The following is a 19703-nucleotide window of genomic DNA, read 5'->3' on the forward strand; positions in this document are numbered from 1 at the left end:
AGAGAAGGAAGCGAGAGAAAAGAGCTAGAGAAAGTTGTTATGAAGTGTAGCTGACACTCTGAGGGAGAAAGACTAGCTACAGAGACAGAGAGACAGGTGAGTTGACTGAGAGAAGCAGAAACTGACAGACAGATCCAGCTCTACAGATACAGGGAAACAGACCGGGACATGGTCGGAGACTTGGACAGAAAACGAGGTTTAGTTTTGGACTGTGTCCAGTCAGGCAGTTTTAAGGCAGACTGATTTCGGAATTGATTTGGAAGTGATTGATTTTTGCCCAGTTCACCACAGAGGAAGGAGACCTGCCAGGTAAACTCCCTCTCTCTCTCTCTCTCTCTCTCTCTCTCTCTCTCTCTCTCTCTCTCTCTCTCTCTCTCTCTCTCTCTCTCTCCTCTCTCTCTCTCAAGGAAACTGAACCAAACCCTTTTACAGACCAACCGGTTCAGCTAGTCCTCACCACCAGTTCTCGGACATGTACTGTTCTGTTTTAACTGAGGATGTTAGGTTTGTCAGCTGTCGGTCACCTTAACAGGTAACCAGCTGTCATATTTTGGTTTAACAGAACTGTTCTGAGGGTCCACCTTCAGCCCGCTAGCCAGACCTCCCGCCATTTACATATATGTGCTTTAGCTGTTAAGCTAACAGTTAGCTAATAGTGAAATTCAGGGGTAACTGTCAGGGTGAGGTGGTAGATGCTAAGTTCTGTTGCTTACTATGTTGCCAGGGCGGGTTGACAGTTAATGAGTTTTGCTCTTCTTTTTTTTCTTCTCTCGTCCTTTTCCTCCCCAATTGTATCCAGCCAGTTACCCCACTCTTCCGAGCCGTCCCGGTCGCTGCTCCACCCCCTCTGCCGATCCAGGGAGGGCTGCAGCTGCAGACTACCACATGCCTCCTCCGATACATGTGGAGTCGACAGCCGCTTCTTTTCACCTGACAGTGAGGAGTTTCACTGGGGGTCGCAGTGCATGGGAGGATCACGCTATTCCCTCCAGTCCCCCCCCCCCCGAAGAGACGCCCCGACTGACCAGGGGAGGCGCTAGTGCAGCGACCAGGACACACACCCACATCCGGCTTCCCACCCGCAGACATGGCCAATTGTGTCTGTAGAGACGTCCGCAGACTGCTACGCCATCCGGATGTACCATTGCCCTTTTTTTTTTGGGATTTCATTCCCCTTTTTCTCCCCAGTTGTACCCGGCCAATTACCCCACTCTTCCGAGCCGTCCTGGTCGCTGCTCCACCCCCTCTGCCGATCCGGGGAGGGCTGCAGACTACCACATGCCTCCTCCAATACATGTGGAGTCGCCAGCTTCTTCTTTTCACCTGACAGTGAGGAGTTTCACCAGGGGACATAGCGCGTGGGAGGATCATGCTATTCCCCCCAGCCCCCCCCCCCCCCCCCCCGAACAGGCGCTCCGACCGACCAGAGGAGGCGCTAGTGCAGCGACCACATCACACACCCACATCCGGCTTCCCCACCTGTAGTCACGGCCAATTGTGTCTGTAGGGATGCCTGACCAAGCTGGAGGTAAACGGGGATTCGATTCAGCGACCCCCATGTTGGTAGGCAATGGAATAGACCGCCACGCTACCCGGACACTCCATTGCCTTTTGATATCAGTATTTACTGATCAAAAGATTATTTGATATTTGATTTTTGATATACTCTATTGATCCCCGAAGAGAAATTCCCCTCTGCATTTAACCCATCCTAGCTGTGTAGCGAGGAGCAGTGGGCAGCCGCCGTGCAGCGCTTGGGGACCACCTCCAGTTCGTCTTGCCATGCCTCGGTCAGGGGCACAGACAGGAGTATTAACCCTAACATGCATGTCTCTTTTGATGGTGGGAGGAAACTGGCGCACCTGGAGAAAACCCACCGCAGACACTGTGAGAACATGCAAACTCCACACAGAGGATGACCTGGGATGACCCCCATAGTTGGACAACCCCGGGGTTCGAACCCAGGACCTTCTTGCTGTGAGGCGACATCGCTAACCACTGCACCACCGTGCTGCGATAACATATAATAACAGTATATAGAAATTATTAATCATTTGAATGTGCAAGCATAGTTTAACACTGGGGACATCAACACAGCTTGCCGTTTGTTGTTGGCTTGCTAACATGACATTCCATCTTGCTAACGGTGGCGTGATTCCAGCCGCCTCCCACTGATGCTTGAAACAAAGTCAACTGCTAGTTGAATGTGATTGGTCACATCCTTGTGTGCTTTCCTCTCAAAGTGTCGCTTAGTTTAGGGAATTCACCCCTCAAATATCGACCCTACACGTGACTGAAGTGACTGCAATAGCGCCCCATGTGATAACACCATGACTGGGTGACTCTCTTTCAGGATATTCTGGTTTAGACTCGCACCTCCAGAATATTTATGTAGCTAACATTGTCACTGTCTGGCTGCGTTGGAATGTTGGATAGTGTGTGGCCACCAGAAAGCCCCCCCCCCCCCACTCTCTCTCTCTCTCTCTCTCTCTCTCTCTCCACCACTCTCTCTCTCTCTCTCCACCACACTCTCTCTCTCTCTCTCTCTCTTCTCTCTCTCTCTCTCTCTCTCTCTCTCTCTCTCTCTCTCTCTCTCTCTCTCTCTCTCTCTCTCTCTCTCTCTCTCTCGTGTGTGTGCTGTATCTTGGTAACATATTAACAGAGTAAAGTTTAACTTCATTCCGGAGTCCTGTCTCCAGGAAAGCAGCTAATTAACCCATTAATGACATGTAGACTGTACTGCTGAGAGCGATGAAGAAGCAGAACACTGTGGTTTCAGACTTTTATAGACCTCAGCCTACAACAGTTACATGATGGATTAGGCCTCCAGCAACACTAACACCATGTCTGTCTGTGGTAAATGATTGAGTCATTTATAACATGGTTACAGCTGGACTTTATATTTTTCTGCTGATTAGTAGGTTGAGGCACGTGACTAAAGTTTGTTCAGATGTGTTGTTTGGGTCCGTTGCCTACCAACACAGGGATCTTCAGTCCGAATCCTCGTATTACCTCCGGCTTGGTCGGGCATCTCCACAGACACAATTGGCCGTGTCTGCGGGAGGGAAGCCGGTGCTGCACTAGCGCCTCCTCTGGTCAGTCGGGGCGCCTGTTCAGGGGGGAGGGGGAACCGGGGGGAATAGCGTTATCCTCCCACACGCTACGTCCCCCTGGTGAAACTCCTCACTGTCAGGTGAAAAGAAGCTGCTGGCGACTCCACATGTATCAGAGGAGGCATGTGGTAGTCTGCAGCCCTCCCCGGTTTACCAGAGGGGGTGGAGCAGCGACCGGGATGGCTTGAAAGAGTGGGGTAATTGGCCAGGTACAATTGGGGAGAAAAGGGGGGGGAAAATGTAAAAAAAAGAAACTTGTTGTTTGGTTGAAAGACAGTATCAAAAAGAACATGGAAGGGGGCGCCCTCGTGGCTCACCTGGTAGAGTGGTAGTACATAAGGCTGAGTCCTTACCACAGTGGCCTGGGTTTAAATCCGGCCCGGTCCCTTTGCTGCATGTCTTCCCCTCTCTCTCCCTGGCTTTCTTGTCTCTCTCTCTCTATCAAATAAAGGTGGAAAATGACAAAAAATAATTTGTAAAAAAAAATAACATGGAGCATTTTTAAGACTGTACCACAGCATACAATACAAATACAGGATAGATGTTACCATGACTACCACTGTCTGTATACAATACCAATATTAAAATAGATTTTACCATGACTACCGCTGTGTAGTACTAATAGAAGATGTATACATGATGGATGACTTATGGGGGCAGGTGGTCGGTCTGTTTCACCGTGATTGATGTTAAACCCAAATTCAGTATCTGCCTGTGAAATCCTCATTCTATTCGGACACTGTTCAAAGAAAATATTCAAAAGTGTATTGATGATTTATTTATACATTGGGGTTCTTACAGACTTTTAAGAATCCTTTTTGTCGCTGTAGTTAAAGCAGGTGTTTCATCCCTGGTGTTTCCATGGTTACTGACTCCTCTCTCTCTCTCTCTCTCTCTCTCTCTCTCTCTCTCTCTCTCTCTCTCTCTCTCTCTTCCCTCCAGCGTAATACAGGCTCCACTACCACTACCTGTAGACAAGGTAAGAACAGAACATAACTGTGTGTGTGTGTGTGGGGGGGTAGGTGGGGGCTAAGTTGGCTGAGAAGGTTTTGTATGCTCTGGTGTGTGTGTGTGTGGGGGGGGGTTAAGTTGGCTGAGAAGCTTTTGTAAGCTCTGGACACACACACACACACAAAACCCACTGTCACATCACACTGTTCAGTGGCTGATGAATACCCACACAAACCAGGCCATACTGTACCATAGTATATTACATCATACTGTACCATAGTGCATTACATCATACTATATCAAACCATGTATTGTATATTATATCATACCAAACTATAATGAACTGTACCATAATACATCATACTTTAAACCATACTGTATCATTCTACACTGTATTATTCTACTGAGCCATATTGTACCAAACCATACTGTATTTTTGTCGCATACTCATCAGAATATAGTTTCATCATACTCAACCACACTGTACACCATACAATGTTATATCATACTGTACCATATTGAACTATACTATATTATACTATATTATACCATACTACTGAATATCATTGTGTCCAGACAGTATTACACTAAATCTAATTAACCAACATGACTGATGGCAACACTAAACATTTTTCGATATATCCTGATTTCATCCCTCACCTTATCCTATCATCATCAGCAATCACTTGCAGTAGAGTGTGATTGTCCTCTTGTTCAAGGGGATTATTTGTGATGATGGATTGCATTTATGTAGCACTTTATCGAGACACCCAAAGCACTTTATATTGAAGGGGGGAAATTCATCTCAATCACCACCAGTGTGTAGCACCCACCTGGGTGATGCACGGTAGCCATTTTGCACCAGAACGCTCACCACACATCAGCTATCCATCTTTAGAGCAGATGAGATTGAGGCCTTGGTAGCTGGGCCCATACACAGCCTTGCTAGCACTGAAGAGCCCTCTGCTGTCACCAGTGTCAGAAAGCTGCTGGATTTCCAGAGCTTTCTCCATCCACCAGTTGTTTTTCATGTCTCTCATCCTACATTGTATTGACTGCCTTAGCCTTAGAGTGAACCTGTCTTTTGGCCTTGCAGTTGATGTCTGTCTGCCATGTGCAGAAGGCCTTCCTTTTGGCATATATTAGATGTTGAATCTCCGTGTCATTTTCATCAAACCAATTCTGATGTTTCCTGGTGTTTTTTGAAGCCAGTGGATATCCCTGCCGGTCTCAAGGGTTGTAGTCTTCAGGGCCTTCCAGTGTCCTTCGACATACTCTGGCTCCTCTTTTGGGAGTCACTCTTCTCAGAAGTTTCTCACATGTTGTACCATGTTGATATCACACAGGCTTTTGGAGTTGAATTTCGGGCGGCTCAGTTTCTTTTGATTTTTTTTCTTGTCCATTAATCATATTGCCATTTCTTCTCCTGGGATCACCATCTTGCCGTGGTGGAGAGGCATGTGTTTACCCAGAGAACCCAAGAGCGATGCCGCCTGGAGCTGCTGGTCCTGATATGACAGTAAAATCAAAGGGGAGGGTACAGACAAAGAGCGATTCAAACCAAGTTCTCAACGGTTGAGCAGGCAGAAGATGATGGTTGTTCAGATGATAGGATCTGGGAGAAGCATCACAACGGCCATGAGGGCAGAAGAAGGCTGCAGCAGTGAGAGGCCCCCAAGTGTCTTGGATTCCTTGCCATTGGAGCTTGGCCTTCTTACTGTCAAGGGCCATGTGGTGACTGACTGTGCGCCAGTCTCTCCGCAGTCAGTGATGACTGTGTGCCAGTCTCTCAATGTAAAAAGACCCCACACACAAGTGTTCTCCTGAAGGTCTTTTTCCACTACCTACCATCTCCCAATTCCTATGATCATGAGGAAATGGTGACGGGAGCAGGACAGTGGAGTCTGGGTGCTCTCTGATGCTCTTTCTTTTGATTTTTTAAATGTTATTTTTCTAGCCCTCATTCTCTCTCACTATTCCCCTTCATCCTAAAAAAAACAAATGTTGATTTACTAGAGGGAAGTTAAGGATGCGAGATCAGTGTACTGCTCTGAACTGATAAGAAATAACTACAATCCCAAATTTCTCTTTGGGGCAATTGTTTCTGTTATCGATGGTCCCTCTACTTCTTTTTTTTAACCTGATGTTGAGTTGTCTGGAAATTTCTCATTCATTTTGTCGATAAGGTAGAGAATATCAGATCCCAAATCCAAACAGGCTTTTGCATTTGTTCCATTCCCCATGTTAATGCTACCTCTTTTACCCAGTTTCAACCAATTACAATTTCAATTGAACTCCTCCTGCTGCATCTTAAGACATCATTCCCACTAAGCTGCTCAAGAAGGTATTTTCAACTATCAGCCCTGCTATTCTGCAAATTCTTAAGAACTCTCTGGTCTTTGGTTCTTTTCCAGATAGTTTTAAGCATGCCATTGTTCACCCATTGCTGAAGGAACCTAATTTAGATCCCCTGTTTTTAAGTAACTACAGACCAGTCTTCAAATTGTCCTTTTTATCTGAGATTCTGGAGAGAGTAATTTCATCTCAATTGATTTCTTTTATGAACACTAATAGTGTTTGTAACCGTTTCCAGTCTGGTTTTAGAGCACTTCATAGTACTGAGACAGCTTTAGTTAAGGTCACTAATGACCTACTACTGACTGCAGACAGAGGTGACTGCTTGATTTGAGCTCTTTTAGACTTAAGTGCTGCCTTTGACACAGTCGATCACAACATCCTCTTACATCGCTTAGAGAATTGGGTAGGCATCAAGTGCTCGGCTCTTAGTTTATTACACTCTTACCTCACCAGCAGAACTTTTTATGTTGTTCTGGGTAACTACTTCCTCAATGGCTCAGTTGAGTTGTGGTGTCCCTCAAGGCTCAGTTCATGGCCCCCTTCTCCATACACGCTGCCCCTTGGCCAGGTCATTCAAAATCACGATGTGGTTTTTTGTTTTTTTCTCCCTTTTTTCTCCCAATTTAGTGGCCAATCGATCCCTATTTTAGTTCAAACACCCGCCGTCATACTGCATGTGTTCGCCAACTGCATCTCTCCGGCTGGCAGTCTCTAAGGAGACGCCTCGCCACTTTTGTGACAAGTTGAATCCAGGCCGAACCACTGCTTTTTCCGACACACACAGAGATGCATTCATGTGACGAACACAAGCTGACTCCGCCCCCCTCCCGTAGACAGCGTTGCCAATTATTGCTGCTTCATTGAGTCCGGCCATAGTCGGATCTGACGAGACCGGGGCGCGAACCCCGGTCTCCAGTGGGCAACTGCATCGACACAAAGCCGATGCTTAAACCACTACACCACCGCGGACCAAATCATGATGTGTTTTTACCATTCTTATGCTAATGACACTCAGTTATACATGCCACTAAAACCCACAGATCCTAGCACCCTAGAAAATCTCCCAGCTGGCCTCTCTGACATTAAATCCTGGATGTCTGAAATTTTTCTTAAATTTAATGATTCAGATTCAGATTCAGACAACTTTATTTATCCCAGAAGGGCAATTCAGTTTTTACAATCTACCCAGACCATACAGGTTTAATAAGACTTGTATGGTCTGATAAGTCTGAGGTCATTTTTTTTGGTCCCCCAAATTCCATCAGCCCCTTTGTTACTAATCTTAGTGGTCTGTCAGGTAGTCTTAAGCAGGCTGCTAGGAATCTTGTGGTAATATTTGATACTAACATCGGTTTTGATAATCAAATCAAACATGTTCAGTCATGCTTTCTCCAGCTCAAGCTGATCTCCAAAATTATGTCATTCTTATCAGTTGCCGATCTGCAAAAAGTAGTATATACTTTTATCGATTCTCTGCTTAACTATTGTAACACACTTTGCTCAGAATATCAGCAAGGGCTCCCTCCACTGTCTGCAGTCGGTACAAAACGCCGCTGTTTGGCTCATTACTGGGTCAAAGAGGCATGACCATATCACTCCTGAGCTTGCCTCCCTACACTGGCTCCCTGTTATATTTCGAATTGATTTTAAAATCTTATTGCTCACTTATATGGTCTTGCTCCTACATACATTTGTGATTTCTTGACCTGGTACACGCCCTCTCGACCATTACGATCCACACATGGAGCCCTGCTGGTTATTCCAAGGTCTCGGGTTTGGCACAAGGGGTGATGGGGCTTTTGCTGTTAGAGCCCCCACACTGTGGACCTCTCTTCCTGTCGAACTAAGACAAACCAAGTCTCTAGCTTCTTTTAAATCTCATCTTAAAACTTTTCTTTTTATGAAAGCTTTTACAAATGTTTTTTTTTTAAATTTATTCATACTGTTTTTATTTTTACTCTTATTTGGATTTATTCTTATTTTTGCTTTGTCTGGTTTTATTTCTTTTTAAAACACTTTGTAGCATTGTGTTAGAAAAGTGCTATGTAAATAAGTTACCCCCCCCCCGTGACAATGAGCTGTAACTATAAACACAAGGGCCTCAATTTGACCTGTATGAGGAATGTAGTGTGTGTGTGTGTGTGTGTGTGTGTGTGTCGGGGGGGGGGGGTCAGAGCCAGAGAGAAAGCTGTGATTACATTTGGAACAAATTCTTAATTTAATTAAATGTTCTAAAGCAAGACTCTCCTGACTCGCTCACACACTCACACACACAAACTTCCATGTGTTTCATTTGCCAGGGTTTTCATTACTGTGTGTGTGTGTGTGTGTGTGTGTGTGTGTGTGTGTGTGTTTGTCTAGTTAACTCACTTGCACCTGATCCGAAGTGAGACAGTCAACACGTGGTCTGCAGACCATATACATGTAAACTGGAGCTGGGGGGACAGACAGGTCAGCTGGCCACTCGGTCACTGATTTAGCTAATCAATCTGCCAGTCCAATTCATTTGTCCAACCAGCTAATATCAGTCATCCAGTGTGACAGAGCTGAGGAGACGCACACACACACACTATATCTCAGCAGTAGTTTCCCCTGCCTGTGTATGTGGTCCACCGTGTGTGTGTGTGCGTGTGTGTGTCTGTGTGTGTGTGAAGCTGTGATTACATTTGGAACAAATCTCTAATGTAATTAAGTGTTCTTAAGCAAAACTCTCCTGACTCGCTCGCTCACACACACTCGTACATCTGTTTCATTTACCAGGGTTTTCATTACTCTGTGCGTGTGAGTGTGTGTGTGTGTGTGTGTGTGTGTCTAGTGAACTCTCTGGCTCCTGATTCAAAGTGAGATGGTCAACACCTGCTCTACAGACCATACATGTAAATGGGCGTGGGGGGGAGGGGGTCCGACAGGTACCATCAGGTCAGCTAGCCACTCATTCACTGATTTATTTAATCAGTCTGCCGGTCAAATTCATTTGTCCAATCAGCCACTATCAGTCATCCAGTCTGACAGAGCTGTCAGCACACACACACACACACACACACACACACACACACACACACACACACACACACACACACACACACACACACACACACACAAATGCAGAAGTGCCATATTCATCCATGTCAGTTACTCATGTTATTGATACAAAACAACTTAGCCGACTAGACCATGGCTCTGTATGTTTGTGTGTGTGTTTATATTTGTACTGTCTGAGCAGTAGTCTCTCCTGCCTGTGTGTGTGTGTGTGTGTGTGTGTGTGTGTGTGTGTGTGTGTGTGTGTGTGTCTGCTCACGCGCATATTTGTTTAAACCACTGACCATGAACCCATGTATAAACTCTGACCCAGCTGTCTATATGTTACTCTGACACTGTGTGCATATAAGTGTATGTATTTTTATATATATGTGTGTGTGTGTGTGTTCGTGTTCGTTCCAGGTTGCTGCCAACTCTCCCAGTATGTACTCTCAGGAACTGTTCCAGCTCTCCCAGTATCTACAGGTAAAACACTGACATCTGGTGGACGGATCTTGCTACTACATATTTAAACTATTTCCTGGTCCAAGTCAGTGGTTTGAAACCATGTTTCTACAAAAGGCTCTGGGACATGGTTTAAGTTTCAGAACATCAACAGACCAAGTATTTGTAGTTTTATGTCAAGTTTGTGGCTACACAGTCACTGTCGACCTGTTTTTTTTTAGTTTTTTTTTTACATTTCTTTATTGAATCATTTGTTTTAGAAAAAGGAACACAGAACAAGGTGTATATGTGTACAGAAATACAGCACAGATGATGATGAACAAACAATAATGAATAAATTCAAATAATTATTGTTGTTAAAAAAAAGTAAGAATGAAAAAAGGGGGGTATACAGCCGTAAATGGCACTCAGTTCAATACAGTTTAACCTTCCATCCATCTACCTCAATACTATGATTCTCCAGGAAGTTGCAGAAGATGTTCCGAATACCCCAAAACTTGTCAAGCTTATTCTTTGTGGGGTAACTTAGCTTTTCTAAAGCAAAGTAAAAAGTCATTCCTTTCAGCCATTGTGAAATTGCACAGGTTGGTTGTTTCATCCATGAGCAGGCTATACACCGTTTAGCTTCCAAAAAGCAGATGTTGAGTAGGGAGTCTACATTTTTAGAGGTCACAAAACCATCTGGGTAGATATTCAATATACATAATTTGGGATTAAGAGGCACCATCGACTTGTTTGCATAAATGGAGTTTGTGATTTAGTCTACAGGGCGTCAAGGCTGTGATGAGGAAGCACTTATTGATGAAACTAGAATAAGATAGTTTATGATAGTAAACTAAATCAATAACCTGGCATAGTTCTGTCAATAATCTGAAAATACCAGGATGTTATGTTGTTGAGGTTTCATGGTTTGAGTTGTTAAACATCACAAACTGGGTATGGTTTATGTCTTTTGTAAGCATTGACTGATGAAGTTTATCCCTACGTAGACAGCACACACATTTAGCATTGTAAACTCCCCATTATTTCTCCTTAATGTCGTCTAATTCTCTCTGTCTGTCTAGGAGGCCTTACACAGAGAGCAGATGCTGGAACAGAAGTTAGCCACCCTACAGCGTCTGTTAGCCACTACACAAGAGGCTTCAGAGAGCAGCTGGCAGGTACCCACATGAAACGAATCTACTGTTTACGAGCTAACTAACCTAGTATGAACTACTGTATTACCTTATATACAATAGTGTAAAAGCATATTGTTATCACCATGGGGCACGGTGGCGCAGTGCTTACAGCAAGAGGGTCCTAGGTTTGATTCCCCCCTGGGGTGGTTTTGGCATTGGGGGAGTTTGTATGTTCTCCTCAGGACTGTCAGTGTGCAGTGGCGGTCTGTGTGCACTCTGTATTTTCTCCCCATGCTCAGGTGGGTTATCTCTAGACTTAGGGGCCTTTCTGTGTTCTCCCCATGCTCACATGGGTTTCCTCCAACAATGAAAAGAACCCCAAAAAAAACATCCAGAACGCTCTCCTGTCCTGTCCCTGACATGGATGTCCACCTGGAATTGGTCCCCGGGCGCCAAAGGAAAGGGCTGCCCACTGTTCCTGGCTGTCCCAGAGGAAGGACAGCAGGTTTGGAAAATGCAGAAGGAACATTTCTTCAGCCGCCACTCCTTGCATGCATGCGCGTGTGTGTGTGTGTGTGTGTGTGTGTGTGTGTGTGTGTGTGTGTGTGTGTGTGTGTGTGTGTGTTCTAGTGTGTTCTAGTGTGTAGCTGTTCTGTTCTCTTCACCATAATCCTTAGTACTAACCTGTTGTGATGTTCAACATCTGCCCTGTTCTATCTTAGCTATAGGTGCCTTTTAGGTATTTTAGAGAGAAAGCGAGAGACTGCTACTACTTTCAGCTGCTCCTGTTAGGGGTCGCCATAGCGGATCATCTGTTTCCATCTCTTCTGGTCCTCTGCAGCTCTTCCTCTGTCACACCAGCCACCTGCATGTCCTCCCTCACCACATCCATAAACCTCCTCTTTGGCCTTCCTCTTTTCCTCTTCCCTGGCAGCTCCATATTCAGCTTCCTTCTCCAAATATACCTAGCATCTCTCCTCCACACATGTCCAAACCATCTCAATCTTGCCTCTCTTGCTTTGTCTCCAAACCGTCCAACCTGAGCTGTCCCTCTAATATACTTGTTCCTAATCCTGTCCTTCTTCATCACTCCCAATGAAAATCTTATCATCTTCAACTTTGCCACCTCCAGCTCCTCCTCCTGTCTTTTCATCAGTGCCACTGTCTCCAAACCATACAACATAGCTGGTCTCACTACCATCTTGTAAACCTTCCCTTTAACTCTTGCTGGTATCCGTCTGTCAGAAATCACTCCTGACACTCTTCTCCACCCACTCCACCCTGCCTGCACTCTCTTCTTCACCTCTCCTCTGCACTCCCCGTTACTTTGAACAGTTGACCCCAAGTATTTAACCTCATATGCCTTCATCACCTCTACTCCTTGCATCCTCACCATTCCACTGTCCTCCCTCTCATTCACACATAGATATTCCATCTTGCGCCTATTGACTTTCATTCCTCTTCTCTCCAGTGCATACCTCCACCTCTCCAGGCTCTCCTCAACCTGCACCCTATTCTTGCTACAGATCACAATGTAATCTGCAAACACCATAGTCCACGGATCTTGTCCGTCAACCTGTCCATCACCATTGCGAACAAGAAAGGGCTCAGAGCCGATCCTTGATGTAATCCCACCTCCACCTTGAACCCATCTGTCATTCCAACCACACACCTCACAACTGTCACACTGCCCTCATACATATCCTGCACCATGCCTACATACTTCTCTGCAACTCCTGACTTCCTCATACAATACCACACCTCCTCTCTCGGCACCCTGTCATATCGTCACCTTCTTAAAATAATGGCCTAAGTCATATTTTCAAGTTTTTCAAAAAACAGAATAAACTGAAACAAATATAGAATATATGATATTTCTTAATCATTTCACACAAAAAGGTTGTGACAATATATGGCTATTGACATACAAATAACGCTGACAGGGACACAGACAGGAGCATTAACCCTAACATGCATGTCTTTTTGATGGTGGGGGGAAACCGGAGCACCCGGAGGAAACCCACGCAGACATGGGGAGAACACGCAAACTCCACACAGAAAGGATCTGAGACGGCCTGGGGTTTGAACCCAGGACCTTCTTGCTGTGAGGCACCAGTGCTAACCACTGCGCCACCTAACCTGACCTAAATTATCTTAAAGTTTTGTCTGTTAATTTACTCAAGTTAAATGTCTGAGTTTAAACTACACACTAGCACTTACCCAAAGCCTTCAGTACTACCCTGCTGTGACATATACCATGCAAACTGCTCTGTCTCTGCCTTTGGTTGTAGTACAAAGTGTTTTAAAGAGCTTTTTAAAATATGTGAATGTTTTATGAGGTTAAAGGTCACACAGTATGACTTCATTGCTTGCCAGTATTAAATTGACAAAAGCTTAATGAATTATAAATCTACACAAATGATTCAGATCTCTCTGTGGGTGTGTGTGTTTGTGTGTGTCTTCCCACCAGGCTCTGATCGATGAAGATCGTCTACTCTCCAGATTGGAGGTGATGGGCAGTCAGCTACAAGCTTACTCGAAGGTATTCCACATGCAAACACACACATAGTCAGCTTCAGGATTAGAACAACAGAACAGCTGGAACAGCCAAGTTAAACTGCTTCAGTTTCACTGATTCTAAGAAGCTTTGATTGAAGAGTGACGACAGTCTCTCTCATCACTCTTCCAGAACTTTCTTCTCTTCTCCAGTCTCAGACAGAGGAGGTGTTACAGGTGGAGGTGTTGGAAGTACTGCCACAACAAGGGGTGAACTAATCTTGTCTCTTTTTTCTCTTCTTCCTGCTCTGCTCTTCCTCCCTCTTTTCCCCTCCTCCCTCCTCTACTCCTTCAGTCTCAAACAGAGGAGGGAATGCGTAAGGAACTGCTGGCCCTGCAGGAGGACAAACACAACTATGAGACGACGGCCAAGGAGTCTCTGAGGAGAGTCCTGCAGGAGAAGATCGAAGTGGTCAGGAAGCTTTCAGAAGTCGAGGTAACGCACACAAACTCCAAAAAAGTAAACCTAACCACAACTCTGAGCCTCACTGTAATACCCAGCTTTGACACCAGACCGAAGCCCAACTGTGATCCTAGCCTCACCCAACAACTAGCCCAGATATAACCCTTTTCTTCATGGGGACTAAGAATGTTCACATAGGGCGTCTTGGTAGCACAGCGGTCTATTCTGTTGCCTGCCAACACGGGGATCGCCGGTTCGATCCCCGTGTTACCTCCAGCTTGGTCGGGCCTCCCTACAGACACAATTTGCAATGTCTGCGGGTGGGAAGCCGGATGTTGGTACGTGTCCTGGTCGCTGCACCAGTGTGTCCTCTGGTCGGTCGGGGCCCCTGTTCGGGGGGGAGGGGAACTGGGGGGAATAGCGTGATCTTCCCACACGCTACGTCCTCCTGGTGAAACTCCTCACTGTCAGGTGAAAAGAAGCGGCTGGCGACTTCACATGTATCAGAGGAGGCGTGTGGTAGTCTGCAGCCCTCCCTGGATCGGCAGAGAGGGTGGAGCAGCGACCAGGATGGCTCGGAAGAGTGGAGTAATTGGCCAGGCACAGTTGGGGAGAAAAAAAGGGGGGAAATCCCCCAAAAAAGTTCACATCAGGGGACATACACTCAGCTAAACACACACACGGTAGGTAGTGCAGACATATACACACCCTGTCATATACACACACACAGTTTTCATTTGCAGATTTCTCTCTGGTTGTGCACCAATTGATTTTGGGAACCAAACTTGTGAAAATTTCAAATAAATGAAAAAAAACCCTCTCTCTCTCTCTCTCTCTCTCTCTCTCTCTCTCTCTCTCTCTCTCTCTCTCTCTCACTTTTCCAGCGTTCTCTCAGTAACACAGAGGATGAGTGCACCCATCTGAAGGAGATGTCAGAGAGGAGTCAGGAGGAGCTGAGGGAGTTGGCCAACAAATACAACGCGGCCGTCAACGAGATCAAGGAACTCACTGACAAAATCAAGGTTACTTGAAACCGTCCTCTGAGCTGCATCGGGCCGCATCGGGCCACGTTGTGCACCCTCTGGACCTGGCAGCAGCCTGCTCTTATTAACTGGTTTTCCTCGATAAACATAAAAGATTGTAAAGTGCAGATATTTATAGAGTATGTTTTCAGTGTTTAATGAAAACATTCAATCAAACATAAACTTTATTTAATTTCATTCGGTGACAATCCTTCTCACCGCCAATCTCTCTCTCTCTCGCCCTCTGTATCCCTCTTCTTCATCTCGTGTTCTGTTCCCAGGTGGCAGAGGGTCGTCAGGAGGAGCTAACCCAGAGAGGAGCAAGTGAGAAGAAGGAGTTGGAGCTGAAAATAGAGGAGATGGAGGAGAAGGAGCAGGTTCTCCAGGCTCGCATCGAGGCTCTGCAGGCTGACAATGACTTCACCAACGAGAGACTCACCGCTCTGCAAGGTAACAGACGCACAACCAAACACATGATATGCATACACAGTAATACACATGCACTGATCTTCAGAGTACAACACATACACACTGACATGTACTGACACTTGCACACGCATCACATTCAAGCATGTACACTCTCGCTTCTTCCCAAACTCTTCACCATTTAAAACACCACGCCTTGTATGGCGACTCTTTCCTATCATTATCCAAGAGCGCGGTCTTTCAGTTTGAGAGCATGGCTTATCGATTCCACATTCAGATTTTGTAAAGCTTTCCCCTCAAATCCCTGCCCTCACACTCGAACAGTCAAATCCCTGCCCTCGCACTCGAACAGTCAAATCCCTGCCCTCGCACTCGAACAGTCAAATCCCTGCCCTCGCACTCGAACAGTCAAATCCCTGCCCTCGCACTCGAACAGTCAAATCCCTGCCCTCGCACTCAAACGGCCCCTGCTTGTGCTTAGATTTGCTCTGCTTCTGCTCAGCTGTATGCTTGCACTCAGCTGTAGTGTTGCTTGCACAGATTTCCTGTGCGCGCTCATGAAAGTGTGCTCTCAGACTTCTGCTCTGCTCTCACATTTTATGTGCAACACCCGTGTCAACATTCCCTGACCAATAGAATGCCAGGTGTAGCGTTGACCAATGAAACAATCCCTGCCTCATTGCGGGTACATTCACTTTACTTCTTAAAGCAACCCCTACAGGCGGTTACTGTGTTTTTAACCGGATTCATCCATTCCTACCCCCCAAGGCTGTATTATATATACTTTCCTTGCTTTTTTTTGAGGGGGGGGGGGTTTCTTCCCCTCGTTTTCTCCCCAATTGTACCTGGCCAATCACCCCGCTCTCTGAGCTGTCCCAGTCGCTGCTCCAACCCCTCTACCGATCCCGGGAGGGCTACAGACGACCACATGCCTCGTCCGATACATGTGGAGTCGCCAGCCGCTTCTTTTCACCTGACAGTGAGGAGTTTCACCAGGGGGACGTAGCGCGTGGGAGGATCACTCTACTCCCCCCTGTTACCTCTCCCCCCATAAACAGGCGTCCCGACCGGCCAGAGGAGGCGCTAGTGCAGTGACCAGGACAAATACCCACATCCGGCTTCCCACCCGCAGATATGGCCAATTGTGTCTGTAGGGACACCCAACCAAGCCGGAGGTAACACGGGGATTCGAACCGGTGATCCCCATGTTGGTAGGCAATGTAATAGACCGCTACGCTACCAAGACGCCCTACTTCCCTTGCTTTCTTTATGACTTTTGGAGTAAAAGGACAGTGATTATGGTTTTTACTGTACGAGGAACACGAAGATCATTGGTTCGAATCCCCGTGTTGCCCCTGGCTTGGTTGGGCATCCGTACAGACAGAATTGTCCGTGTCTGCTGGTGGGAAGCCGGATGTGAGTATGTGTCCTGGTCGCCACTCTAGCGCCTCCTCTGGTCAGCCAGGGTGCCTGTTCAGGGGGAGGGGAAACTGGGGGGAATAGCGTACTCCTCCCATGCGCTACGTCCCCCTGGCAAAACTCCTCACTGTCAGGTGAAAAGAAGCAGCTGGTGACTCCACATGTATCGGAGGAGGCATGTGGTAGTCTACAGCCCTCCCCGGATCGGCAGAGGGGGTGGAGCAGAGACCGGGACAGCTCGGAAAAGAGGGGTAATTGGCTGGATACAATCGGGGAGGAAAGGGGGGGGGCGAACAAACAAACACCGTAACCGCTGTAAGGGATGCTCTAAGAAGTAAAGCAAATGTACCTGCAACGAGGCAGGGATCATTTCATTGGTCAACGCTACACCTGGCATTCTATTGGTTGGGGAATGTTGACAGGGTTATTGCACCAAAAAATGCGAGAGCCGAAGTCTGAGAGCAAACATTTCAAAAGCGCATGCAGGAAATCTGTGCAAGCAGCACTACAGCTGAGTGCAAGCATACAGCTGAGCAGAAGCAGAGCAAGCAGTGGCTGTTCGAGTGCGAGGGCAGGCATTTGAGGGAAAGCATTACAAAATCTAAATGTGGGATCAATAAGTCATGTTCTCAAATTGAAAGACCACACTCTTGGATAAAGATAGGACAGAGTTGCCATAGCCGTGATGACCAGCCTTGTTCACGAGAAAGCTGGACCACCGGTTAACAAAAAAGGTGACACAGAAACTAGTACAGTACGCTATGACTTAGGACTCATGTCCGCACCAAGCCAGCCACTCGGTTTGCCAAGAATCAGGGGTCTGTGTGCACGTCCAGTGTGACTGTTGCTGGTGTGAAAACAGTTCCGATAATGTCCAACCCGAAACGGGGAAATGAGGATGTAGTGCAATGCGTTGTGGATCCCCTGTATGATGCTTTGATTGTTTTAGAGCTCCACAAACCAGAGCAACAGTTTAAAGAAATGTTGTCGTTACTTATTTTTCGGAAGTGCAGAGATAACGGCAGAAATCAACTTTCAAGTCATCTGTGCCTTGGCAGCAAGGTTAAAGCAGCAATGAATATCCCGCGTTAAAACCCACAATGCATTGTGCTGATAATGTGCTTTCCTGATTTATTGTTTGTATTTTACTTGAAGTGGTTGCTTGGTGTTGGTCACTGTGAAAGGGACGGGATATGATACAGTTTAATGACGTTGTGGGCTCGGGTCAGGACCTTGTAAAGAGAGTTGTTTGCGGAAACACCCTGAGTGTGTGCTGTCACTGTCGTTATTTACAGTACGATTAGAACAACTGCAGGAGAAAAGCATTAAAGAAAACAACAGTCTGGGTGAGTTGATACGGTCTGGGTCTCACACACACCCAGTCTGCTCGTCTGGCCCGCCGGTGTCCCTCTTCCTGTGGCTGCTAACTTCACTTCCTCTCCCTGCACTAATGATGCATGACAACTTCCTGCATGAGCACTTCTCACTTCCCGTCACCAGCCCTGTTTCAGTCATACCATCCCTCCGTCCATCCATATGTTCGACGTGGTACAAGTCTGTCTGATCTCTTTCTCATGTCCTCTTCTCTTGGTCTGGGGCTGCTTGTTGGGGCTTCAGGCTTGTCCTGACACACTTGTATTTCCTGCTTCAAGTCCTCTAGTCAGGAATAGTCCCTTATCAACTATCAGTACGTTAACAATACATTTAACTGTCATCTCCATCCAATTATAGTATTTTCTTAGGTTAGCAGTAGTCTAATTCCACTTGAATAACTTGTGAGAAGGTATTATAAATATATAATACTACTTTCTACTTTGTTAGTACAACCAGTATCTCACAGCCCAATGCCCCCCCCTTTTCTCCCCAATTGTATCCAGCTAATTATTCGACTCTTCCAAGTTGTCCCAGTCGCTGCTGCACCCTCTCTGCTGATCCGGGGAGTGCTGCAGACTACCACATGCCTCCTCCGATACATGTGGAGTCTCCGGCCGCCTCCTCTCACCTGACAATAAGGGGTTTTGCCAGAGGGATGTAGCACATGGGAGGATCACGCTATTCCCCCCAGTTCCCCCTCCCCCCCGAACAGGCGCCCTGACCTACCAGAGGAGGTGCTAGTGCAGCGACCAGGACACATACCCACATCCGGCTTCCCACCTGCAGACATGGCCAATCGTGTCTGTAGGGACGCCCGACCAAGCCGGAGGTAACACGAGGATTCGAACCGGCGATCCCTCTGTTGGTAGGCAACGGAATAGACAGCCATGCTACCCGGACGCCCCTGAAAACTCTTTTCACACTAGTCTAATTTGAGTAATTAAGCCGATATTCACTATGTAGCTGTATGTAGCTGGACTGTCACATCTCTCTCAAAATAAGGAAAGCTGTGGTCATGAGTTCACCCTACTGCAGGTGTGAATAAAACACAACAGTAAATAAAACAGAAAACACACATTTAGTCACTGTTCCTGGAAACATCACTTCAAAAGAGAAGGGCTTCCTGTGAATATGGTGCAGTATGACTGCACCGTAGGGAGCTGATGCTCATTCTGCTCTACATTTTAGTAGCGAAATCAAATAAACACAAGCTAAACCGAGGACATGAAGCAAACAGTGTTCATGTGTACCATGTGATGTACTGTTAGCGGATGCAGCAGTAATGAACATCACGCAGTATGATGTAAATGCGCTGCGGTTCGGTTGAATTAGAATTGTGTGAAACCGAACTAGCAGTAATAAAAAAAACGACAAACAATCTGGGGCCTGTAGTGAAGCAGTCAGCCCTCAGTGTAAATGACCTCTGTTTAAACCTCAACCACACACTGAAATTAGATTTAAAACCAGTCGCTGGTCCGTA

General features: G+C 46.4%; 1 protein-coding gene across 4 annotated transcripts in view; it reads left to right on the plus strand.

Annotated features, from left to right (window-relative positions):
- The first annotated feature begins 301 nt into the window (after positions 1 to 301).
- The window catches only part of slmapa (sarcolemma associated protein a), a 62423-nt gene continuing 43021 nt past the window's right edge, over positions 302 to 19703 (plus strand). For all 4 annotated transcript variants that reach the window (XM_056302028.1, XM_056302039.1, XM_056302038.1 and 1 more), the window contains exons 1-9: positions 302 to 309; positions 4056 to 4092; positions 9864 to 9926; positions 10970 to 11065; positions 13494 to 13565; positions 13875 to 14015; positions 14867 to 15004; positions 15286 to 15454; positions 18145 to 18195. In XM_056302028.1, coding sequence (XP_056158003.1) covers positions 9885 to 9926; positions 10970 to 11065; positions 13494 to 13565; positions 13875 to 14015; positions 14867 to 15004; positions 15286 to 15454; positions 18145 to 18195 — 709 coding nt within the window. In that variant the 5' untranslated portion in view covers positions 302 to 309; positions 4056 to 4092; positions 9864 to 9884. The remainder of the gene's footprint in view (positions 310 to 4055; positions 4093 to 9863; positions 9927 to 10969; positions 11066 to 13493; positions 13566 to 13874; positions 14016 to 14866; positions 15005 to 15285; positions 15455 to 18144; positions 18196 to 19703) is intronic.

This window comes from Lampris incognitus, chromosome 2 (assembly GCF_029633865.1).
Source record: "Lampris incognitus isolate fLamInc1 chromosome 2, fLamInc1.hap2, whole genome shotgun sequence".
Lineage (NCBI taxonomy): Eukaryota > Metazoa > Chordata > Actinopteri > Lampriformes > Lampridae > Lampris > Lampris incognitus.